This window comes from Eumetopias jubatus, unplaced genomic scaffold (assembly GCF_037043125.1).
Source record: "Eumetopias jubatus isolate StellerSeaLion01/CBP00866 unplaced genomic scaffold, mEumJub1_p1.0 scaffold_6, whole genome shotgun sequence".
NCBI classification, from domain to species: domain Eukaryota; kingdom Metazoa; phylum Chordata; class Mammalia; order Carnivora; family Otariidae; genus Eumetopias; species Eumetopias jubatus.
In genome coordinates, this window is record NW_028274812.1 from 29,402,830 (window position 1) to 29,429,019 (window position 26,190).

At 35.8% G+C, this 26,190-nt stretch overlaps 1 protein-coding gene and 1 pseudogene across 9 annotated transcripts in view; both read left to right on the forward strand.

Annotated features, from left to right (window-relative positions):
* AHI1 (Abelson helper integration site 1) overlaps window positions 1-26,190 on the forward strand; it is a 221,546-nt gene that overhangs the window by 54,414 nt on the left and 140,942 nt on the right. For 8 of the 9 annotated variants that reach the window (XR_003612607.2, XM_088023868.1, XM_028125356.2 and 5 more), the window contains 7 exons: window positions 791-923; window positions 5,070-5,193; window positions 10,622-10,851; window positions 12,899-13,005; window positions 15,936-16,054; window positions 18,809-18,939; window positions 20,678-20,818. Coding sequence is in view for 8 of the 9 variants with exons in the window: in XM_088023868.1 (XP_087879994.1) it covers window positions 791-923; window positions 5,070-5,193; window positions 10,622-10,851; window positions 12,899-13,005; window positions 15,936-16,054; window positions 18,809-18,939; window positions 20,678-20,818 (985 nt within the window). In the remaining variant the exon portion in view is untranslated. The remainder of the gene's footprint in view (window positions 1-790; window positions 924-5,069; window positions 5,194-10,621; window positions 10,852-12,898; window positions 13,006-15,935; window positions 16,055-18,808; window positions 18,940-20,677; window positions 20,819-26,190) is intronic. The other variant, XM_028125365.2, reaches the window with a different exon arrangement.
* On the forward strand, window positions 15,029-15,429 carry LOC114225615 (small ribosomal subunit protein eS12 pseudogene; annotated as a pseudogene).

Genomic DNA, 26,190 nt, shown 5'->3' on the forward strand with positions numbered 1-26,190 from the left:
GCAGAGTTTTTTTGCATGCGCCTCCTGCTCTAGGAGCAGTGGCAAGTGCTTATAAAAACCTGAATTTTCCTTCAGTTTTTCTCCTCTTTTTCTTTCCCTCTTCCTTTTCTCAGTCATCAGGGTGGAAAATGAAGGGAAAAGATGGGTAGCATGGTGTCCCATACCTTGTTGATATTATATAATAATAATAATAACTGTCTATTGAGTATTTCACCATCCCAGTAGCTGCTTACAAGGTTTCCTGCTAATAATGCTGCTGAATCTTTTTTTAAATTTTTTATTGTTATGTTAATCACCATACATTACATCATTAGTTCTTGATGTAGTGTTCCATGATTCATTGTTTGTGCATAACACCCAGTGCTCCACACAGAACGTGCCCTCCTTAATACCCATCACCAGGCTAACCCATCCCCCCACCCTCCTCCCCTCTAGAACCCTCAGTTTGTTTTTCAGAGTCCATATATATACACACACGCACGCACACGCAATAGTGACAGGTTTAGAGTACCAGATAATGACATTTTCTATTCATATTTTAGGTGAATTAAGTACAGTTAGACATGGACTATAAATTGACTTTATTTTATGGAGACCTGATTCCCTCTGTAGGAAATAAAATAATTTACTATAGCTTTCCATCATTCTGTTTACTTTCCTCTTTCTTTGCATCACAGTAAAGGGACTTAAAAAAAAAAATAAAGCTCTACCACTGCAGTAATTGAATTAACAACTAGCCTTCATATTTTAATGTTTCTTAATTTATTTTTGTTAAATATATCTTTTTTAGGCTTGCCGTATCCCAAACAAACACCTCTTCTCACTAAATGCAGGAGAAAGAGGATGTTTTTGTCTTGCTTTCTCTCATAATGGAAGAATATTAGCAACAGCCTGTGCCAGCCGGGATGGATATCCAATTATCTGTGAGTAATAATTCTGTCTGTTTAATGTGATTGAAGTCTATGTGGAAGACATTGTTTGGTTTTTAAAACTCATTGAAATACTAATTTGAGTAACCCCCAGTTTTTTAATAATAATTTTACAGTTTTCTGTAAAATATATGTTCAAAAGGAGAATGAGAATAATCAAATGAAGGATGGTAAGTTTATTTTTAAAACATGTAAGAGGATTTTTGTAAGTATTTTCTATTTTAAATATAGAAATTTAGAAACATGAAGGGATTAATAAATCTCATGAGGCGTTCTAGCCCATTGTGGTCAGTTGATAGTGGTAATTTAAATTATGAAAGCCCTCAAATTCCATATGCACTAGAACAGTGACAGCTAGCTCAGGAGCACCTAGCGAACCACTCCTCCTTATGGCAGCAAGGCAGCAGGGAGGCCCAAACCCACTTTCAAATTGCCTTTAAAAAAGTAAGAAAACGTAAAAAGAAAAATTTCTGTAGCTTTAAGTGAGCATTATCTGCTCTTCTAGACTGAGGGGCATTAAATACTTGCCCTTATTTCTTGTGTCAGCTTCCTCAGCAGGAAGTAGCCTGCTCCTTGTGGGCATCTGCCCTAAGCGGTATTTTTTTTTTTTTTTAAGATTTTATTTATTTATTTGACAGAGAGACAGCGAGAGAGAGAACACAAGCAGGGGGAGTGGGAGAGGGAGAAGTAGGCTTCCTGCTGAGCAGGGAGCCCTATGCGGGACTCGGTCCTAGGACGCTGGGATCGTGACCCGAGCCGAAGACAGACACCCAACAACTGAGCTGCCCAGGCGCACTAGGTGGTATTAAACTTCCCTCAGCCTCACACAGTTTATTTCAGGTGAATTACTCTTTTCAGCAAGGACTCATAATTGGCTTGGTTAGCATATATTAAATAAATATTCCTCCTCATGAAATGATGTTAGCTTTAAAAAACACAAAATTTGTGTAGTTTGATTACAGCCGTGCTATTTTAAAAATTCACCAAAACCTATGCATGGAGGAAAAAAGATTCATAGTATTAATAGTGATTTCTTTCTTTTGGCTAGTGAGAGAATTATTTTCATTCTGATTTATATTTTTAGCATTTCAGTGATAAATATGTGTTATTTTATGCTGAAAGAAATCTTGTTCAAAATGCTATATGAATTTAGACATACTTAATACTTAAGTCTCAAAACACAGAGGAAGAATTTTTGGCTTTGGTTTCTAATTGTTGGGCTATGATGTGTCTGCCTGGAATTCATTTAGCTTGTTGGATGTGTAGATTACTGTTTTTCACAAAATCAGGAAATTTTCAGTCTTTGTTTCCTCAGATTGTTCTCCTTTCTGTTCTTTCTCTTCTGAGACTCTCATCATCTCTTTGTACACTTGGTGGTGTCCCACAGGTCCCTGCAGCTTTAATTCAGTTTTCTTCATTCTTTTTCTTTCTGTTCCTCAGATGGCATAATCTCAAATGACCTGTCTTCAAGTTGAGTCTTCTGCCAGTTCAGATGTTAGTGAGCCCCTCTAGTGAATTGTTTATTTCCATTATTGTACTTTTTAACTCTAGAATTTTTATTCATTCTTTTTTTTTTTTTTTTACTAATTTCTGTCTCTTTACTGATACTATTTTTGGGCGAGAAATTATTCTCACACCTTATTTCTTTAGACATGGTTTCCTTTATATCTTTTAACATATTTATAAGAGTGGATTTAAAGTCTTTGTCTAGAACAGCATCTTGGTTCCCTTCTGGGCATTCTGTGGACTGCCTGGTTTCCTGTGTACGGCTCTACTTGACTGTTTTGGTTTCTTCATGTCTCTATATTAACGTGTGTGGCAGGTCTGGAAATCGGATTCCTCTCCTTCCCCCTCCTCTGCACCTATCCACCCAGGATTTGTTGTTGCTGAAGTCTCTGCTCAGTTAGCTCGGTGGTCAGCTATGGTAGAGATTGTTAAATGCCTTGAGTGAGTAGATCGCCCAGCCTTTACCAAGCGGATCTGTGTGTGTGTTGGGATGTGCTCTTAACACCTCACGGCCGGTAATCTGCAACTCTGCCTTAGCCTGCACTTTCAGGTCAGTGAGAGTGAGAGAGGGCCTCTGGTCTTTTGTTCACATACATATGTCCTGCTAGGTTCCCAGGAATTTGTTGGATCTTTTCAAAGTCCCCTCTGGACATCTCATTCCCAGTTTTTTCCTTTTATGTTTTTTGCTCAGCCTCTCCTTAGCCTCGGTATCACTGCCTCATATAGTTGTGCCACTGATTATTTCAGCATGCACCTTGGGGTTAGGGCTCTTCACACAGAGCATGCTCTGAGCCAAGTCAAGTAAACCAAGCCCTGAGAACAGAGCCTTTTAGGGAACTGCCAGACTGTCGTAATAGTGGTAAGTATGGGGATGGGGCTTTGGGGGAGCTTCTTACGCCTTCTGGCCCATCCCATGGCTGCTAGGCAGCCAGCTTTAAGTTGTGAGGCTGTTGGTTTCTAAAGCTACGAGGGAGCTTGGGAGAGTGGAATGGGAACATGGCAAGTTAAAATACCACAAAGTTCATGTTCTTACCAAGATTAAGCTGTTTTTCTGGAATAAATGCTCCTCAGATTGTTGCAAGCCTTTGTTTAATTTCTAGAGTTCTGAAAAATTAATTTGGATAATTTTTGCAGTGTTCTCATTGCTTTTATCAGGGAGCAGATATTCTTTTTATTTTTTTTTTTTTAATAGGAAGGACTTTTTTTTTTTTTTCCTTTTTTTTGCCTGGAGTTTTCTTTTTTATTATTATTATGTTATGTTAATCACCATACATTACATCATTAGTTTTTGATGTAGTGTTCTGTTATTCATTGTTTGCGTATAACACCCAGTGCTCCCTGCAGAACGTGCCTTCTTTAATACCCATCACCAGGCTAACCCATCCCCCCACCCCCCTGCCCTCTAGAACCCTCAGTTTGTTTTTCAGAGTCCATAGTCTCTCATGGTTCATCTCCCCCTCCGATTCCCCCCCTTCATTCTTCCCCTCCTATCTTCTTTTTTTTTTTAACATATAATGTATTATTTGTTTCAGAGGTACAGATCTGTGGGAGCAGATATTCTGAAGTCCTTCTTTGCTATTCCATAAGTACTTCTGTACTGCTTAGTATTTTAAAGGGCATTCAGTTTTACCACTAGGTGGAAGTAGAGACTTGCAGACTTTGTTGTTCTGAATTAAGTCACTATCTTCGAAGATTTCATTGTGAACCTAACTTATAGCAATACTGCAGTGCCTTGTTTATCAGATTGGGTCTCTGTTAATTCTCGTATTATATCATTTTAGCATTAGAATTTTTTTCTAACAAGGGGTGCCTGAGGGGCTCAGCTGCATCTTCATGATCAGGTCATGATCCCAGGGTCCTGACTGCACTGGGCTCCCTGCTCAGCAGGGAGTCTGCTTCTCCCTCTCCCTTTGCCCTTTCCTCCAGCTGGCGCTCACTCTCGCTCTCTCAAGTAAATAAATAATATCTTTTTTTTTTTAATTCTTTTCTAACAGCACAGTTTAAATTTCTTCTTTAAATAGTTAAAATTTTGGTTGGAATTTAATTGATTTTCGGGTAAAGTAATATCTTATTCATGAAAGCCCAAATTATAGAATCTTTGAAGTGAATTGCAATTTAAATCCTATTTATTGGGGCACCTGGGTGGCTCAGACGGTTAAGCGTCTGCCTTCGGTTCAGGTCATGATCCCAGGGTCCTGGGATCGAGCCCTGCGTTGGGCTCCCTGCTCAGCGGAAAGTCTGCTTCTCCCTCTCCCTCTGCCTGCTGCTCCCCCTGCTTGTGCTCTCTCTCACTAGCTCTCTCTCCCTGTCAAATGAATAAATAAAATCTTTAAAAAAATAAAATAAATGTTATTTGTTACTTGATTAATAAATTGATTGTCAAAGATTATTAGGAAAATTGCTTTGAAGAGATGAGAGTAATTGTAGCATATTATAAAATTTGATAATAGTGTGAATTCTTGTGTCTGAAGGAAATGAAAAACTTTTTAAATAGACTGAGATTTTTTATGCTGAAAATATCTTTGGTGATAATATTCTTAGAGACTGTGCAAATTATTTTAAGCTATATATTTGTATATTACTGGATTAAGGACTCTGGCTGGAAACCTACTAATTTTTTAATATTTTCTTTAGTATACGAAATTCCTTCTGGGCGTTTCATGAGAGAATTGTGTGGCCACCTCAATATCATTTATGATCTTTGCTGGTCAGATGATGATCGCTATATCCTTACCGCATCATCTGATGGCACTGCCAGGTTAGTATACTCGAGAAGTACTTACTGTGTATGTTGTTTGCCATCAAGGAAAGCAAAGAGACTATAGAGTGATATAACTCTTCTTATGCTTCAGTAATATTTTGCTTATCAAGGGACTGTCATAGAGATGCATCATACAAACTGATTAGATCAGTAGTAGTGGGAAAACTTTTTCCTAAAGATGTTTTTATTAAATATATTTTATTTATGTAATACGTAAAGCTTCTAGTTCTCAGTGTCCTTAAATGATCATTATGTACACTGATTAATACTGTACACTGTTTGACGTAAGGTAAACAGTTGATATTTTTTCCTAGAATATAAGCTTTTAATGGTAGGACTTCTGTCTTCTCTGTTAGCTGTGGGCAGGGGCCAGGCCTCAGTGATGCACAGTACATCATAGACCACAAGGAACAGAAACCTTGCCTAAGACGAAATGGCATAAGGGGAAGAATAACTTAATTTATATGGAAAATTTTTTGAGCGTTCTCAGACCCCAAAAATAACCCCTCTTGGAGTTTTCTGATACCTTGGGAACATCTTGCTCTAAGGGATGCACAAAATAAATTGAGATAAAGTACAGATGTTGGTAGACAGAATTCAGAGCTGTGGCAGCTTGACGTGGAGCTGCTGGGTATAGTGCCCCCCCGCCCTGCTGCTGGGGCTGCGCGCTCCCTCTGTAAGGGCTCATGGCAGAACAAGTGCTGAACTCGATTTTTGCCTTTCTCCTTTTCTCATTAAAGCAAAAATCCTCTTCAGATTTCTTCTGGTTAGTGAAAACAGGTACTGACGTAGGTCTTAGGTAAATGCTAAGTGGTGTAATGCAGACTTTGAAAAGCAGGGAATACTACCTACCTGTTAAGTGAATATGTACCTTATGTTTTAAGAGTTTTATAGATTGTCAGTATTTGCATTTTTCAGAATGTCAGTTATAAAATAATTTAACCCTTTCCAACTTAGTATCATAATAAAATTTTTTAAAGCTACTTTGTAAAATTTCCTTGACACTGTTTTAGCTGCTTGTTCTACCTTGAGTGCATTCTAAATGTATTATTAGGCAGTTTTTCAAAATGCTTTATATTATATATGTATTATATATGTCATTTAATTTCATTCCAACAAATGTAGGTGGATACACATAAATCTTTTTTGATCTCTGTACACCAGGAAGCTGATATTTAGAGCAGTTTGGGATGTCCTCTTACTTACTTCTGCTTCCTGCTTTTTTAACAGACACCTCTAGTGTCTGAGTCCTTTCTATTAATCTTATCAGCTTCCTTTTTAATATAAAATGTCTAATTGATTAAGATGTTATCATTACTGTTTAGTATTTAAATGCAAAAGATGGTAATTGGTGAGACTTGATTTCCTTCCCTGTGTAGCTGGGCACCTGCTGTTAGTCTCTCTTAATAGGATCCTTCAGAACCTCTGCTCTGGGGGTGCCTGGGTGGCTCAGTCGGTTAAGCGTCTGCCTTCGGCTCAGGTCATGATCTTGAGGTCCTGGGATCGAGCCCCGCATTGGGCTCCCGCTCAGCGGGAAGCCTGCTTCTCCCTCTCCCACTCCCCCTGCTTGTGTTCTCTCTCTCGTTGTCTCTCTCTGTCAAATAAATAAATCTTTAAAAAAAAAAAAACCCTCTGGTCTGTTTGTTCTCTAAACAAAGCCATTTTGTCGGATGCCCAGTTGTACTAGAGAAAAATTCATAACCTTGCAAAGGCCTGACTGGATTTGTAAGTCTTAAAATCACCTGAGCTCTCATCTCAGCCAAGCAAGCGTTTTCCTTAGCTTTATTATGCAGCTATCTTTTCTTATTCCTCTGGCAGCACATCCAAGCCTTAGGGCACTTCAGGTTCTCTACACTGAGTCAAATCTTCCCGCTTTCATTAGCTGACTGCCTTCAACTTACAGTGAAATTATGTCAGACGTGAACTTCCTGTATCTCCCTCTGGTTTCCCACCCAATATCTATAAATGTACCCATCTTTATCTCTGTCCGCTGCTCTTAACAAAGACGTATGGGTAAAGACACCTTTCCGGCCACTCTTTGACATGTGCTTTTAATCTCAGTCCTTCAATCTGCAATTCTGTTTCCTACCTCTCTTCTTTCTTCAGTATCTTCCTTTCTTTTGATTTTGTCCTCTCATCTTAAAAATATGCTCAGTTCTCCTTGTCTTAAGAAATATTTTCCTCGGTTCTTCCTGCTTTCCAGATTACCACATTATTTTTCTTTCTACAACATCAAGAACGTTCTGCACATGTTGTCTTCAGCTCAACCCAGTGAATCTGGCTCTTACACCTACCCTGCTAGATCTGCCTTCTTTAAGAGGTCAGCAGTTTCTTGCTGATTTTCAGATCCAGTGGCCAGTTTGGGTCCTTACCCTGTTTGCTTGCACTGCAGTAATTATTGACCAGTTTTAAAATATTTCCAACTAATGGTTTCATTAACAGCCTCTTCTGTTTGCTTTTTATGACTCTGGCCAGTTCTTTTTCCCTGTCTCTCCTCCCTCTTCCTCTGTCTATTCTCTCTAGATGTTCATTCCCAGAATCCTCCTACTTGAGCATCTTCCCTGGTTTGCTGTGCTTATCCTGGTCTCTCTCATCTTCGCCAGCTTTGAATCTCACTTCTATAGGCGGACTCCCACTTTTTTTCTGAGTTTCACTTTCTGTTATTCTGTCTGGACTGCCAGTGGCACCTCACAACCAAAACCAGACTTGCTGATACCACCAAACTGCTTTTCTCTTTTAGTCCTCTTGTGGATTTTTTAATGGCATCCACCCTGTCTCCCAAGCCAGGAACCCAGAGTAACACTCATTTCTTTTTTTCTTCCCACCGTTCCTTCCCATATCCAAGCAGTACCGTAGTCTGTCAGTTCGCCTTCCTAAAAGCCTCACCATTCGGTCACACCCTTTCTGTCCTCACTGCTGTTACCTTCATTCAGGCCCTTGCTGTCTATCTCTTGCTTAAACTGTTGGTGCTGAACTTTCCCACTGCTCAGTCTCTTATTCTTCCATCTTTCCACAACCCTTTTTCATAATGCCCTGATTTTCAAGTCTTTGATTCCCACAGCCCTTTTGAAAATGTTCCAGCTCCATATAGCATGGCCTAACAGGCACATTTCTCATTGACCCAGCATCCTTCTCCTGTGCACTACCATGTACCCTCGGCCTCACCCACACAATCTTCTGAAACGCTCTTGGCATCTTACCCTCTTTGGTATCTCCATGCCTCCTCTTCCTGTGCTTAAGGGCCCTTTTCCCAGCCTTCCTGCCCAACTCAGTCACTCAGCAGACATTTAAGCGCCGTTTGTGAGCTGCTCTGGGCTCAGAGTCATCATTTAAAACCCAGCTCAGGTTTATCCATTTCTTGAAGTCTCTTGGAGTTTTGCGCACAGCATATAATATATTGTAGTAAAGTATACTTTTTTCTTTATGTAGCTTTGATACTGATTGAGGGCTCTTTATATCATAAAAATATTTGTGTAGGATTAACTGAGTGAAGAGAGAAACATTGTAGCTAGAACCAAAAAGAGTGAGGTTTTTGAAAGACGTGTAAGGACTTCTTAAAATGAATAAGCTAAAGTCAAAGGAAGATAATTAGAGTTGCTAATGCTCTGAGTGGCAGAGGCATGAGCTTCTGGCCTGGTCTTTTTCTGCCTTCCTGGTTACTGTTAGTGGCTCCTGAGTAACTGTTTCCCACTGGTTAGCTCTTTGCCATGTAGGTTAACTGAAATCTTCTTTAGTTATCTTCAGTACCATCTGTGTTTTTCTCTAACCAACAGCTCTTCATATAATCAGACTTTTTCAACATGTAATGGCTCCCAGTTAGGCGCATATGTCCCCATGTTGCCCCTCATCACACATACTGTTGTAACTGCATGTTTTTTCTTTCCCAATTCTGGTAATTTTTTTGTGTGCTCATCTAGTCTTTACAAATTTGTGTATTTCCTTATTCTTTGTAATCAGCCTGTTTTTTCCCCAAACTCATTTATACATTTCTTTTGTTCTTGGACTCAACCGTTGTTTGCTTGACTAAAACCCATCATTGATACCAGTTAGGTCTTTACATAAAAGTCTTCATTTTTATTTTAAAATACTGTGTCTATTTTAATTGAGCTGCTTTTAAGATATGATTGTTTCATTTCTGCCTGTTCTATAGTATTTCAAATAATACTGCTAAGATTTTTAAGCAAGCAACTGAAGTTTTTATCTTTTAAACAATCTTCTTTTAATAATCTTAATCACAAATTAATGATTTTGTTCTTTCAGTAAGTACTGTATTTCATGTAGCATATATTCATTGAAAGTATTACCATGGTAAAAATGTTTATGCAGGGACACACGTGCTTTATCTTCATTTGAAAACATGTTCTTTCACTTCCTCCATTATTAGTTTGGATTCTTAGTAATTGAAGATCATATCCTGTATTTGAAGCAGCTGCTGAGAAAACTCATAGAATGTTATTCTTGAATGGCAACTGTATTTTTTTCTTTCATCCATAATTTTGAAAAGGACTTAATTTGCTTTAGTTCTTAGGTCATAATTAAAAGAATGAACTATAAATCCCCCTATTAAAATTAATATATTTTTCTAATTCTAATAATTTAATCAAACTGTTTAAAATCCAGTGTTCCATACATTTAGCACCTTTCTTTTGCTAGATTTTGCCTATTTTTACACTGACTAGAAATGTGGAGTATCTAACATAACAGTTTTAACCCTTAGGGTTTGCTCTTTTGTCAAGACTGCAGCAATCACAGTAATACTACTTTTTAAAAATTGTTATTTAGAGGAAGAGATAGTAAAAGTGTTGAACATAAATTGAGTGTTTAATGTAAGATAGTCTGTTTTCTATCAAAATATAGTTATTTTAATCTTATTTTACTCAGGTATCAATTACTCAGTAATTTCAATATGGCTTTTAAGACTTTGAGATCATGATCATTATCTAGGCTTGGAAATTACAAAGTTAATAGATATCTTGTTCTCTAAACCTCTACTAGTGAGCACTTTGCAAAAGCAATATACACAACCTAAATGGGGAATAATTAAAGCTCTTCCATATTTTATTTTTTGTGGGTAATGTACTAAATGCAGTATGTTACCAACTATTCCATATGTGTTTAATCAATGTCAAAAATAGGTTTTTAAAAAAACATATCCAAATATAATTTTTCATTTTACAATATAGATTAAAATTAGTAGACAGATTAACCATTATGCTTGATAATAACTAATAAATAGCTTTGTTAAATGTAAAGAACCCCAGCCATCAAATATTTGATCACATTATTTTTGATTGTTATAAAACGTAGTTTACCATTGGTTATTGTCATTGCTTACTTAAGTTCCATTGGCTGTGTTGGTTTTTAGAGAAAGTTATAGAAACTTCTGCCTTTCAGAAGCAATATATAACTTTTTATCCTTTCCCAGGATATGGAAAAATGAAATAAATAATACCAATACTTTCAGAGTTTTACCCCATCCTTCTTTTGTTTACACGGCTAAATTCCATCCTGCTGTAAAAGAACTGGTGGTTACAGGCTGCTATGATTCTGTGATACGGATATGGAAGATTGATATGAGAGAGGATCCTGCCATATTGATCCGACAGTTTGACACGCACAGGAGTTTCATCAACTCTCTCTGTTTTGATATTGAAGGTATGTCAGAATATATTCCAAAGGAAGGCTAGTTGCATGAAGAATTTTTAAAAATAATTTTTGTTCACTAAGATAATCTTTTTAAGCTTGAGAAGGATTTTGTATATTGATGATTGTACATTTTTGGATTTATGTGTATTTTGCAGATCATATGGTAGACCTGGACACAGATTTAGCAGTGAGGGAGTTTTGTTTGTAATTTTAAAGTCATTAAATTCCGGGGGCACCTAAGTGGCTCAGTCGGTTAAGTGTCCGACTCTTGATTTCGGCTCAGGTCACGATCTCAAGGTCATGAGATTGAGCCCCATGTTGGGCTCTGTACTCAGCATGGAGTCTGCCTGTCCATCTTTCTCTGCTCCTCCCGCTGCACATGTTCTCTCTCTCAAATTAATAAAATCTTGTTAAAAAGTCATTTAAGTCATTAAATTCTTAAATGTTTAGATTGAACTAATCTTTGCTGTAACAACCAGTCATACCAAATTTCATAAATATATTTCATTGGATTGGTGATTACTCCCTCAGTAGGCTTTTTTTTTTTTCCAGTAGGTTTCTTATAAGTGGCTTTTGAGTTAAAGGGTTAAAATGAGGAAGAAGAGGGAAATACCAAAAGAATATTAGGTAGATAGCAGGGGAAACCTGTATTTACACCATATACTGTGTACATTGTGCACTGAGCACCTCTGCATTTAGCTAACAGTTAATAGGTATGTATTATGTAGTTGTCTGAATGTATCTTAAGAAACATTCTATTGTTGGCAGTACTTAGGATGTTTCCAGCTTTCTCCTACCATGAACATGATTTCTGTGAATAGTATAGATACACACATACACATGCATACATACATGTATATACAAAACTTTGTTGCACTGTTTTATAATTATTTTCTTAATAAAAATTCCCAAACCTGAGGTTGCCGAGTCAAACATTTCTGGAGTCCTTGCTATGCGCTGTAATGTTTTAAGTACTTTACATGTATAAACTAATTTATTCCCCACAAACCTTTATGAGAATGGTATATAGTCACATTTACATTATTTCAGACACTGATATGTAGACTACAGCTATAATTAATTAGTATAGGATACAGATCAAAATGACAATACTGCTAATATATTCATTTTAACTACAAAGATGTTGAGAAATTAGAACACATTAAGGAAAAGTCAACCAAGGATAGAAAGGTGTCTGCAAACTTTATCATAGTAGAAGTAGCTCAGATTATAAAAGACATGAATTTCTTCAAATACTTGACTAAGATATCCATATGTGAAACAAAAAGAAATCAGACTGTGTTGCTCCAGTAGGTAGAGACGGGACCAAAGCTACCACAGACAGGTATTCTTTGTTCAGAATTGGAAAGAACATTCTAGTGTATAGAGCAGTTCATCAGTTGAATAGCTGCTTTGTAAAATATTAAGTTCATAGTTACTGAACAACCATCTGTTCATGATGGTGTGGAAGATATTCCTGAGTGAGTATAAAGTTGAATTTGATGGTCTCTTAGGTCCCATTCAACTATAAGATGGTTTGACTCTAAGAATATATGTTAAACTGGAATACCTGTCATTTATCATTTTATTCATTCCCTGATTGTTTATTGAGTTTCTGCTGGTCTCAGGCATTTTGCTAACATTATATATTAGAATATAGGTGTTTTTCCAGGAATATAAAGCAGATTATATAGGTTAATAAAGGTGAACATTATAGATTTGTATTGGATAATTCAGATGATTTGTTTGGCTGTAGAATTTGGACCATATACAGATGCAATGAGATGCTCATTTCTTTTTGTATTCAATTTCCTGTAAGTGATAAAAGGGAAATACATCTTCCAAAGTAATTCACAAGAGTGAAGAATTCATTTAAAGATACTTGGGATTTGACTATGACTTGTATTTGGGTTTTTATTTACTTTTTTTTTTCTTTTTACTAAACTGTTTAATAGCCCTCCGATTCTTTGTTATACTGGGATGTGTGTTCCCAGTTTCATTTTGTTTCTACCTGTGTGTAGTATTCATAAGTGAGTGATTTTATTTTTTTAAATAGGTCATCACATGTATTCAGGAGATTGCACTGGGGTGATTGTTGTTTGGAATACCTATGTCAAAGTTAATGATGTGCAACATTCAGTGCACCACTGGAGTATAAATAAGGTATAAAATCATATTTCATACTTGGGGTTTAATTTAAAAAATTAGAAAAAAATTGAACCACATGACTTTAGAAATAAGGCATCAGGACATTCTTTCTCTCTTCTGAAAAAAATTAAGTTTTTCTCATTCCCTACAGAGTCAGTTATCATTGACTAATGATCTAGTCTTCCTGATGGCTAATTGATGATATAGCAACCTAGTGAAAATTTTCATTTTGGCCAAACTTTATCTTTGAACCCTAATTTGTGATATGACATTCAGTGATCCATTACTGGAATTATGCTAAAATTAAGCACATTTTATATTACCATCTATAAGTAATAACTTATGTTTTCTGCTGTTCATTTTCTTTTTTGACCCCATAACATCACTCTAAAAACAGTGTGCTCAATGTTTTGTTGTCTTTTACAATTACATAATCAAAAGTATGTAATTATGAGTAGGGTCTATCATTTACTCACAATAATTGTTTTCATTTGAATTTTGCCAAGTAGGCAGAAACGAATGATCTTTCATTTTGGGAGTAGAGTGTTTTTAGGGTGGCTGGTATATTAAGCAATTTTATTGGTGCATATTCAGTATTTTTACGTAAAAATACAAAATGAATTATTAAACCTGAGTTTTATGTAAGTTGATATAGTTTGTCTTATATACTATACTTTTGTTCTTCAGTTTTTTGTTCTTCTATTATAACAGTTGTCCTCATTTGAAAAAAAGACACTCTAAGTGAAAAAGAATTTTTATGAACTTTAGTTAAATCTGTTGAATCTATCAGATCTATTTTAAAAACTGTTTATTCTATTTTTAGTCATTTTCATCTAGTCTATAGATTAATGATTGATGGCTTGGGATTCATGTGGTAGCCTAATTTCACACACTTTGAAAAGAACTTTCTAATTACTTACATACCTAAGGGACTGACAAAACTCCAAAGGCACCTTTTCCAGTAATTTGAGTGTACAGTGCAGAGTCTGCTATTTATGTTAAAAATCATGTGTTTCTTTACCTTAATATAGTAACTAAAAGGCAAATTTATCTTCAAAATCTGCAGCCTGGAGGTGACTCGAGACAGTCCAAAATAAAAAGTTAGAAAATGAGCTGGAATATCTTTTGGTAGCTAATGCCCTAGGACAAACTGTAGACCCTGATTTCTTACCTGGTTCTCTTCAGGCAGCAGTGTGAGGAATGCTAAATTATACTCATCTGTCTCTTAGGATGACGTGTCCATGTGCTGTGGCACACACTCCTTGGCATGGGACATGGGCTCCAAAACTAGGGCTTTTTTTTTGTTTGAGTATGAATATGGTAAGAAAAAATAGAGAGGAAATCACTAACAGATACCATAAATGCTAAATCTTCTGGCATTTTTGTCAAAGTCATGTCTAACACTTGTTAGACAGTTTTGTGTTTTTTGATTTTGCACATTTGCATCTGTGTGAGTGTTGCTCAGACCCCCAGCAGTGCATCCCCACCCCCAGATTGTTATAGTGCAGTCACTATACCCCCCCATCTGTGCTGTCAGTGTTTGACTTTTTTCGGTAACTTTTACAAAGCAGCTAACAGTAGGCCTTCCTGTCAGCGGTAGCCTGGGCTTAGCTGCTGAGACTCAGATTGTAGCAGTTTGGACTGCACCTCTGCTGGTGCCAAACCACCTCCGAAGAGGAGACCTCAGAGAAGGAGACAAAACATACTAGGAGGGAGACAAAACATACTAGCGGGTCCTTGAAGGAAGAGAAGGCTAATTCAGAATTCTGCCTGAAGGTTAAAGCAGGCTTTCTTCGGACCCTCTGGACTTCAGTCTCAGCAGTTTCGCATTTGCAGGTTTTTTTCTTTTTTCTAGTAATCCACATAAGAAGAACCTTTGGTAATTTTTCCTATGTGAGGCTCATCCAGGCAGATTTTCCTTCAGTATGTAGGTCTTTCTTGACATCATTTGTTAGGCTGCCTTAAATAACTATCAAAAAAAAAAAAAAAAAAATCCTGGAGGCTCAGTGCCCTTAAGATTCAATTCCACCTGTAACCTACCGCCGTGGCCGAGGAAACCATTGCTGCTGGAGGTGTAATGGTCATTAATACTGCTTTACACGAGGTGCTGAAGACCGCCCTCATCCACCATGGCCTAGCATGTGGAATTTGCAAAGCTGCCAAAGCCTTAGACGAGTGCCAAGCCCATCTTTGCATGCTTGCATCCAGCTCTGATGAGCCTACATATGTCAAGTTGGTGGAGGCCCTTTGTGCTGAACACCAAATCAACCTAATTAAGGTTGATGACAAGAAACTATGGGAATGGGTAGGCCTCTGTGAAACTGACAGAGCGGGGAGAACCCCATCAAGCCATTGGTTGCAGTTGTGTGGTGGTTAAAGACTATGGCAGAGTCTCAGGCCAAGGATGTCATCGAAGAATACTTCCAGTGCAAGAAATGAACAAATAAAAAGCTTGATTCTTGTTCCTCAAAAAAAAAAAATCCCTAAAATTACAATCTAAATTAAATGATCTTAGAATAAGATGCCAGTAACTTATCTTTTTCAGGACGAAGTGGAAGTAAGTGCATAAAGAAATAATCTCAGACTGAAATAAAACTTGAAAGGTAATTCTGTACTAACTTTTGAAGTCATAAAAATTAGAAGTTTTTCATGTATGATGGTAAGCAAAAAAATACAAAGTTAGAAGTTGTGTTTTAGGAAGTGCTTATTTGGGAATACACTACAAAAATGCTAACTAAATGTGGCATTACGTAACAGTCAAAAAATACATACTATCAACTTTATTTTCAGCCTATAACTGAAGTTACTGGGAATCCTTTTGCTAACCATTTTAAAGGATCCTAAAATTGCAATCGAAAATGACTTAATTTTGTGCTCTAAAAGGGGCTTCATATTAGACAAACTGTACAGTGATAATATTTTATAATATTTTTTAATCATTTTAGGAAATTAAAGAGAGTGAGTTTAAGGGGATTCCCATAAGTTATTTGGAGGTTCATCCCAATGGAAAACGATTGTTAATCCATACCAAAGACAGTACTTTGAGAATTATGGATCTCCGAATGTAAGTATATTTCTGTATTGACAGGTTAAGCACTCATAGAATAAGAAATGAATTAATGCATACTTATAAAATCCAGCTGTGGTTCTCATGTAGATAGTTTTTCCCCTCAGAGGACATCTTACAGTGTCTAGAGGCATTTTTAAGTGTTAGTATTTAGTGGATAGAGACCAGAGATCCTACTAAGCATCCTACAGTTTATGAGACAGCCCCCCACAACAAAGAATTTTCTGGCTCAAAATGTAAATAGTTCTGAAGCTGAAATGTATTCAGTTGTTTTTTGTTGTCACAATTAAAAAAAAAAAAACAGGAAACCTCTGCTTAGAATATCTTCTATCTCTATGATATTGTTATAGCATAGTACTACGATATTATACTATAACAGAATGAGACAGCTTTTGATTAATATATCCTTGTTTTTCCTATTTTGTTTTATTGCTAAATAAGGAAAGGCAATTTCCTTAATGTAAAAAACAGAAACAGAGTTTTAGAAAAATCAGCATAGTATTCTGATGTATTTTTGTTTTGGTGTTAAGCATACCAATAAAACAAATGAGAACTCTAGTTTTATTAGATTTCATTATTGTGTTTAGAAAGGAAAATGCGATCTATACTAGTTTATTTTGCAATTATCTTGTAGGACTAACTGTTAAGGCCTTCAGTGTTTATGTAGAGCTTTTCAGGATACTGGCATCAGTACTATGGGAAAATGATTAGCAGAGTAGTTCGTCAGAAGTTTATAATCTAGTTATAGTGCCTCCAAAATAACACAAAACATTTAATTAGGCTAAAATGTGAGGTCTTCTAGGACTGGAATCTGCTTATTCTTCTTTTATACATAGTACTCATGCTTGAGAGATAGCAAGTACTTGATATGTATTATTTTAGTGACTATAAGTACTTAAAAGGATTATATCTTTCATGGCAGCAGGTAATTGTAAGGATGGCTGTACTACAGCCTTGTGTTAAAGGCTCTATGCAGAGGCTGGCCTTTGAGCTCGATCTTAAAGGATGGATAGAATTTAGACAAGATTAGAAGTTTGTCAGGAGGGTGGAAAACCTGAAAAGCCTGGAATAAAATTCAGAGGAAGGATAATAGAAGTTGTGATCAAGGCAGGGTAAGTCTGTAGGAACATTAATTTCTTGATAAGGAGTGCTGAAAAAAAATTTTTTCAGAAATAGAGATTAGTGCCAGGTTTTAGAAGGCCAGGCCTAAAGAATTTGGTTATTCTCTTTTTAAGTAGTGTATAGTATTCAGCTTAGAATTCTGCTTGGGCTCTAGAGGCTAACTGCTTAGAGTCAAATAACATCTTGTCCATCCCTGACCAACTGATTAACCATTTTGAGCCTCTCTTTCCTCCTCACTCAAATGGGGGAAATAATATACCACATTCATAAGGGTTTTGTGGGGAATAAATTAGTTTACACGTATAAAGTACTTAAAGCATTACACCATATAGCAAGGACTCCAGAAACATTTGAGCCAGTGACCTCAGGTCTGGGAATTTATGTGAAAATAATTATAAAACAGCGAAAATATATATATACCCAAGATTGTTCATAGAAATCATGTTCATAGTAAGGGAAAGCTAGAAACATCCTAACTCTTGTCCCACAGTAGATTTCTTAAGGTATGTTTAGACTGATATAATATATACCTACTAAAATGAATACATAATCTATATTTTCTGACACAGAGGGCCATTATTCATGATTTATTGTTAAATGGGGGGGAAAAAAGCATATAATGGGACACTGTATGTAATGTCCTTTCTGTAAACCAGGGATGATAATAGTACTTGCCTGGCACATAGTGAGCACTAAAATAATGTTGGCTATTGGGGCACCTGGGTAGCTCAGTTGGTTAAGCATCTTGCCTTCAGCTCAGGTCATGATCCTGGGGTCTTGGAATTGAGCTCCACATGGGGTTCTCTGCCCAGTGGGGAGCCTGCTTCTACCTCTCCCTCTGCTGCTCCCCCTGCTTGTGCTCTCTCTCTCTCAAATAAATATAAAAATAATATATTAAAAAAGTAATGTTAGCTATTATTCACAAATGAAAAAGTCTAGAAGGTTATATACCATATTTAATAGATGATTTAATAATATTTTTGTCTAATATTCCTGCAAGGATCCAACTATTTGTTGTGTGACTTTAAAAATTTATCACATGGGAAAAATATAAGAATATAAAAATCTTGTACATTTTTAAGTAACCAACTCAAATGCTACTCCCACAAAATAGACTCTCTCCTCATAGCTAGAAATAATCACTTGGGACGCCTGGGTGGCTCAGTCAGTTAAGTGTCTGCCTTGGGCTCAGGTCATGATCCCAGGGTCCTGGGGGGACTATGGGGCTCCCTGCTCAGCGGGGAGTAGGCTTCTCCCTCTCCTTCTGCCCCTCCCCCCACTCATGCGCTCTCCCTCTCTCTCTCTCAAATAAATAAAATCTTAAAAAAAAAATCACTTTTATCCAAATCTGCAAAGTACTCATTTTGTTCTCTTGTGGCACTTTCTACATCCAATTTCTGTTTCATATTGATGCATTCCTTCTCTCTCCTGCTAAATTATAAACTCCCTGAGCTCTGGAACACTCTCTTCTTCATTCTGCATCCGTCATAGAATGTCTCCCATGTAACAGATTCTCAAAAAGTTGTTTGTTAAATGCAAATGAAGTATTTAAAAGAAACGGTTTTTTTAACTACCAATCTTTTCAATGGGTAAGATAGGTTACATTTGTGAAATCATTTTTGTTTGTAGATTAGCAGCAAGGAAATTTGTAGGTGCAGCAAATTACCGGGAAAAGATTCATAGTACTTTGACACCATGTGGGACTTTTCTCTTTGCTGGAAGTGAAGATGGTATAGTATATGTTTGGAACCCAGAAACAGGTAAATATTTCATTGATCTTAAAAAATTTGAGGTGTTTGTTTTTATTTTTGAAGAAGTGTGGAAACTACCATTTTATGGAGTAATTTTCAAGAAAATTCTGATTTCAGGTTCTCAATTATGTTTTTCCAAATGGGAGAACTGATAATGGCACTCAGCTGCAGTCTAAATTCATATTAAATTCTGTTTTTATTGTTTTGATATCTTCATGGATTTAGAATTTCACATTATAATTCAAGGTTTATTCTTTCCTTGCCTATAATAAGGTATTAGCAATCTTAAGAGAAGTATTTTTTATTGTGGTTGACATACAATATTAGTTTCAGGTGTACAACAAACATGATGATTCAACAATTATATACATTTCAAAATGCTCACAACGGTAAGTATAGTTACCATGTGTCACCATACAAAGTTATTATGGTATTATTGACTATATTTCCTATGCTCTATTAAGAGAAGTGCTTAATTAAGATTGTAATGCAAAATACAGAATATTTATAACCTGAATTTGGAATGTAAGTGGGTATACAAATGGCTAAATATCTGTAATATATTTTTTATTAGAAATAAACATATTCCTGTCAAAGTTTTGGTGTCTGAAACTTAATAGCAATTTACCTGGGGCTCCTGACTGGCTTAGTTGATAGAGCTTGCGACTTTTGATCATTGGGGTTGTAAGGTCCACATTGGGTATAGAGATTACTTAAAAGTAAAATTCTTAAAAAAGAAAAGCAAAAGCAATTTACCTCAATTACTGTAATTCATGTTTTCTCAATACAATAAATCAGTACATTGGGAAGTTCCTTTGTGCCTCACCTTTGCTTTTCAAAAGAAAAGCTAAAACCACATAAACACTTTTTAGCAATAAATTGAGAGAATTTTATAAAATATAAAATATCTCTAATCAGTAGTATTTGGTTCACTGTGTTTATTCTCTTGATTTTTTCCCCTAGGTTTTTATTTAAATTCCAGTTAGTTAACGTACAGTGTAATATTAGTTTCAGGTGTAGAATTTAGCAGTCCATCACACCTGGTGCTCATCACAGCACGTGCTCTCCTTAATTGCACATTGTCTCCATCTTTCCTTTAAGCGTTTTGACTAGTTGGTTCGCTTAGGGTTTTTTTTTTTTTTTTTTTCTTACTGTGTTTTGATACTTTAGCATCAGTTTGGAAGTGTTAAATCTCTTTTCTCCTTCAATAATTTGATCTTGGTTCTTTGATTTTTGAGTTCCGGTTTTCATAGGTTCCTTAGACCTCTGCTGTAGGCCTCTTTTAGCCATTAATAATCATATGTATCTTTAAAGCAGGTGGTACCTCAGTCTCTGGAAAAAAAAATAGAAAAATGAATTCCCCACCAAACCTCCTTCAACCAGTGTCTTCAGTTTTAGAGCCTGCAGTTCCTCCCAGAGTTCTCCCTGAGTTGTTATTAGTTGGCATTTGCTCAGCTGTCAGATCTCAGAGTCAGGTACTTCTCTCCTGCTAAGCTCTTTTTTTTTTTTTTTTTTTTTTGGTGCCTTGAAAACTTCATTGAAGAGGTTGGGATGAGAAGTAGAGGAGGTCCAACAGGATGAAAAATAATTATTTAATATGAGTTACTCAACTATTTTTAAGTAATCAGGGTTTTCATGTAATAATGCGAGCTTTGTTATTACTATAACTGTTTTTAATAAGTTAAAGAATAATCTAATGAGAGATATTTGAGAAAGTACAAATTATTGCATGTCTTTTCTTATTTAGGAGAACAAGTAGCAGTGTATTCTGACCTGCCATTCAAATCACCCATTCGAGACATTTCTTATCACCCACTTGAAAATATGGTTGCATTTTGTGCATTTGGGCAGAATGAGCCAATTCTTCTATATATTTATGATTTCCATGGTAAGTTCACTGCTGATAAGAAAAGAATATTTTAAGTAACCTTTACTTTTAGACTAAACCAGGAATCATGAGCTTTGTGAAAACTATCAACCTTTGTATTAATAAAGTTCTCTTGAATATATTTTAAGAAACAGATTAAATAGATTATGTTATAACATTTTATTTTTCCATAAGCACTATTATTATGGAGTTTAAATATCAGCAAAGGTACACATAAATGGTTGTGCCCTTTTGTTGGAATCACAGAAAGGTAATCATCACTTTCTTTCTAAATTTAAATAAATAAAATTCACCTAAAAATTGTTTGGGAATGTGTTAACTAAATTTAAAAGGTAAACAACTTTTAGGAAGTGTAGGGATCTTTAATGTTTTCTGTTGAATATTTAGTTTCTTATTCCATGTGTTTTTAAAGTTCATAGCTGTAATAAGCTATAGTTTTAAGAATTTCTTGGCCTAAAAGGAAGGTAAAAACATCAAATGTCAGTGAAAATAAGATCTGGAATTAGAAATTTAAAGTCTTTTTCTACCCTAAAATTACACTATTCTGTCTTTCTGAGAAAAAATAAGGAAATAAAGACTCTGGACACATTTTTTTCAGGAATAAGATGATATTCTTAGAAGTATTTGGATTTATGCTATTTTTAAACATTTCCTTAATTATTTAATTTCTGTCCTGAAATTAGGATTTCATTGTTCTGCACTGTATGTACTCATGGTGCTGTCACTCCCAAAACTGCAGTTCATTTTCTTTAGTATTAAATCTTGTTCAAAAATAAATGGTCATTAGTCTCTGATTTGTTTAGGATGTCATGTATCATCATTCAGTGTTTTTGCTAAGCTAGGATGGCTTACATACAATATCTTAAATGCCTAAATATACAAATACATATATATATACACACACACATATATGTAGATAACATTAATGTGGGATTATTTGGCAGAGAGTCTTAAATTGAAATGAAATGTGAGTGGTTATTGTGTTAATACAGATATTGGTTAGCAGTTAATTGGATACTGGTTAATGGTTGTGAGAAGTGCTAAATTATTAGATAGTTAAGTTCTTTTTTTTAATTTTTTAAATTTTATTATGTTATGTTAGTCACCATACAGTACATCATTAGTTTTTGATGTAGTGTTCCACGATCCATTGTTTTCGTATAACACCCAGTGCTCCATGCAGTACATGCCCTCCTTAATACCCATCACCGGGCTAACCCATCCCCCCTCCCCCCCTCCCCTCTACAACCCTGTTTGTTTCTCAGAGTCCATAGTCTCTCATGGTTCATCTCTTCCTCCGATTCCCCCCCTTCATTTTTCCCTTCCTCCTTCTAATGTCCTCCATGCTATTCCATATGCACCCCAATGTTCATAACAGCAATGTCCACGATAGCCAAACTGTGGAAAGAGCCGAGATGCCCTTCAAAAGATGAATGGATAAAGAAGATGTGGTCCATATATACAATAGAATATTACTCAGCCATCAGAAAAGATGAATACCCAACTTTTACATCAACATGGATGGGACTGGAGGAGATTATGCTAAGCAAAATAAGTCAAGCAGAGAAAGTCAGTGATCATATGGTTTCACTTATTTGTGGAACATTAGACAGTTAAGTTCTAAACCTGAAATTGTTGATCATTGTATGGATTTTATTATGCTCTTCCAGGCAAATTATATTAGAAAAAAATATGTAAAATTTAGATTTATTTTGAAAAATTTTACCAAGAAAAAATACCATATTTCTCTTACATATTCAAACCTGGTGTCTAGTTCAAACATGTGTCCTGAAACAGGCCGTTCTTTGTGTGTACTCTTACTGTTCACGTGACAGGGAGTCACACCTAGGCGCTGCATCCGCATCACTGGGCCTGGTGTACAGAAGGAGGCCGCACGGTTATTTCCTCAGAACCTTTATAGCTTTCACAACAGTCTCCATTCAATTCCTAATGTGCTTTGTAGGCTTTTGAAATTTTCACTACAAAGGCAAGTGGAAGTTCCACTCTTTATCTTTCTTTCTTCAGTATTTTTTCTGTCATTGATCAAGGCTTTCCATCATTAGCCCAGTTGGGTTTGCCAGTTTGGTTTTTAGACAGTTGGCATTTAGACCAAGAAGTCCATTCTAGAAGCATAAGCAGAAAGAGCAAAGCGTTTTTAGGAGTTCAAAAGCAGAGGTTTTAGGTTCAATTCTGTTTCTGTAGTGACCTTTTGCAAGCCTGTTGCCTTTCTGAAGCTCCATTTCCTCATCTGGTAAGTGGCACCGCTACCGTCCACACCTGTGCTACCTCGGGGCCATTTTTGAGGTTACAGTGAGGCAGGGACTGTGAAAGTACTTTGTAAATTGATAACGACTATAATAAAACAAGGAAAAAGGTAAAATGGGTGGTTACCATGCTCATTTAACCCATACATGCTTGATTTTATGGGAACTGAGGTTTTAATATGCTGGTAAGCACCTCTATGTGAAAGGGAATTGAAAAAGTTTTTTTCCACCTCTTTATTCATTCTGTTGGCAGCCTTTTTTTTTTTTTTTTTAATTAGAATGTGTATCTTTCTGGGTCAGTTGTATTAGAAAATAAATGCATGAAGTTAAGGACATTATATCTGTACTGTATTAATGTAGAAAAGGAAGGAATTCAAAGTGTTTCAGAAATTAAAATGTTCAAATAATACACATGAAATTAAAATTATTTTGTGCCATGATTTTAGAACACAATTTTCAGTATACTAACACCTTTACAAACAAAATTCAAAATGTTTCAACACATTTTCCTAACTCTTTGCTGCCTATTTTTAAAATGAGGAAGTTTAGGAAGAAGTTACATAATCCCAAGCAATCCAAGATTTAGCACAGTTCTTGTGTATGGTATATAGTCATAAGAAAACAAAAAGTTGTTTTAGACTCTGAAGTATTTTACTCCTTAAATGCAAGCCATAATCATCAAGTCAATAGTATTTAGATTTTTCATTAAAACTTACAATATTTATTATTAACTTGTGAGAGGTTTGCCTTATATCTTACTTATTTTTAATGCAGGAATATTTTGCCCAAACTTTCTTGGCTTGAAAATAAAGTTTACAGGGTGCCTGGGTGGCTCAGTCGGTTAAGCGACTGCCTTCGGCTCAGGTCATGATCCTGGAGTCCCTGGATGGAGTCCCGCATCGGGGTCCCTGCTCGGCGGGGAGTCTGCTTCTCCCTCTGACCCTCCCCGCTCTCATGTGCTCTCTCTCTCATATTCTCTCTCTCAAATAAATAAAATCTTAAAAAAAAAAAAAATTAAAAAAAAAGAAAAGAAAGTTTACATAAGTGTTTTTAGTGGTATAAAATTTGAAAGATACAGAACAGTTACATGATTTTTAAATAGTATTTATCAGAGCTGCTCATACATTTAGGTATTTTTCAAGGAAAATGGAGCAAACTCATTTTTTGTTTTTTTGTAAGTTAAATAAGCTGCGAATGAGACCACAGTGGTAGCTAAATGTATCATCTATCTTTCAGTTCTAGCAAAATCTGTGAAGAGTCAGCAAGCATCTTTCCCTGTTAAGCATATGTTCAGGTTGTGGTCTTTTGGGTCTTTCATTCTACTGACTTTTTGCTTTTTTTGGTAAGAAATACAATTTTTACTTTCAGAAGGCAGTTTTATTTGCCTGATGTTGAAAGGGTTAATCATCTAGTAATACAAAATTTAGTCACAGAGTACCACAAATAATGTACTTTTAGGATTCCCATAATAACAGAGTGCTAGTCAGAAGAAACGGCTTCTGCTGAATTAAATTTATGAAGCTAGACTTAAGCAGTTAATGTTCTGTTATTAATATTTGTCTACCTCCACTACCTCATCTCTTGGATCCTGTTCTAAATGTAGTGATAATCATAACTAATACTTTCAAAACACTTTCTTTGTTTCTGGTACTGTTTTAAGCACTTTACATTTTTACATATCATTTTTCACAATAATCTTAAGAATTAGGTCCTATAATTATCCTTTTACATGAGCCAGAACTTGGATCCATACAGTCTGGACTTGGAGACTGTGCTCTTACTTGCTACACTAACCTTTTTAACAAATTTCCTGAAATACTAGCTTTTGATTGTCTAATAAGCAAGGCTTTTTCTTTTTTTTCTGCAATACCATTTACTTTATGCCTCTCTGTGGAGTATGTGATTTCGTTGTATTATCTGTACTTTGAAGGCAGTAGAGATGGAGGCTTATTCATCTTTTTATTACCAGTACTTAGCCTGAATACTGACACACAATGAATATACATGTAGTATTTTAAATAGGATCAAGTGTTAATTTGGGAAGTTCTCAGCATTGATAATCCCAGGTGATGAGCCTAATTTTCCACTAGGTGGCAGTCTCTTCTCTGAATCAGTGTTACCTGGAGTACTTTGTCATAGTATTTTAGGCAAGACAAATCTTTATTGAGCATCTACTGTGTGCCAAGTTGAGCAGGGCTGTAAAATCCAGGAATCAGACCCAGATTACCATGCTCTTTTCCAGTCTTTTGTGCTTCCCAAGTAGTTGATTAAACCTCTGGAAGAATTTTAGTTACACTGAACAGCAATCTCAACCATTGACACTAAATATGATTTTATTTAAAGAATTCATGTTCATTAAGAACCACCTACATTGTTGTTGTTGATAGCTTTATTTTTCACACTGTGACATACTGTATCAGAGTTCAAGGTAATGGATACCTTTATATTCCTATAAAAATTTTGTTATATAACTTGCTCATTGACCAAAAGTCCATGGTGTTTGCAACTCCTTGTCTAACATAGTACCTGGTCTATTACTGATGTGCAATAAGTGTTTGAAATAAGAATTACAAATCCTATAGATAGCATTTTCCCCTTAAATTTTATAAAAATATAGAATGAAAGCCATGATCAGTGAGTAAATTGGGGGCTAATAATAATAGTGGTAGTAGTAGCTAACATTTATGAAATATTTACTATGTGTCCCCTACTCTTATGAGCATTTTACGTACATACTTCCATACAATCCTTTCAAAACTCCACAGGGTAGATGCTATTATTATCCTCATTTTGCAGATGTTGAAACTGAGGCACAGGGAGAATGAAGTAATTTACATAAGGTCACACATTTACCCAAGCTGTCTGAGTCTAGAGCACATACTCTTAAAACACAAAGCTACTTATTTAGTCTTTGCATTTCCTATTTCATGAAGTAATTTAATTAAAAAGGTAGCCAGATATTCCTCTGATGAAGTGTATTGTTTGTTTTCAATTTTAATATTTAGGAGGAGCCCTTAAGACTAAAAGGAGCTTTAGTTATCTGGTATTATTAATAGCTCATTCTTTTACAAATGTTGGGGATAATTATAATGCATTAAGCAGTTGTAT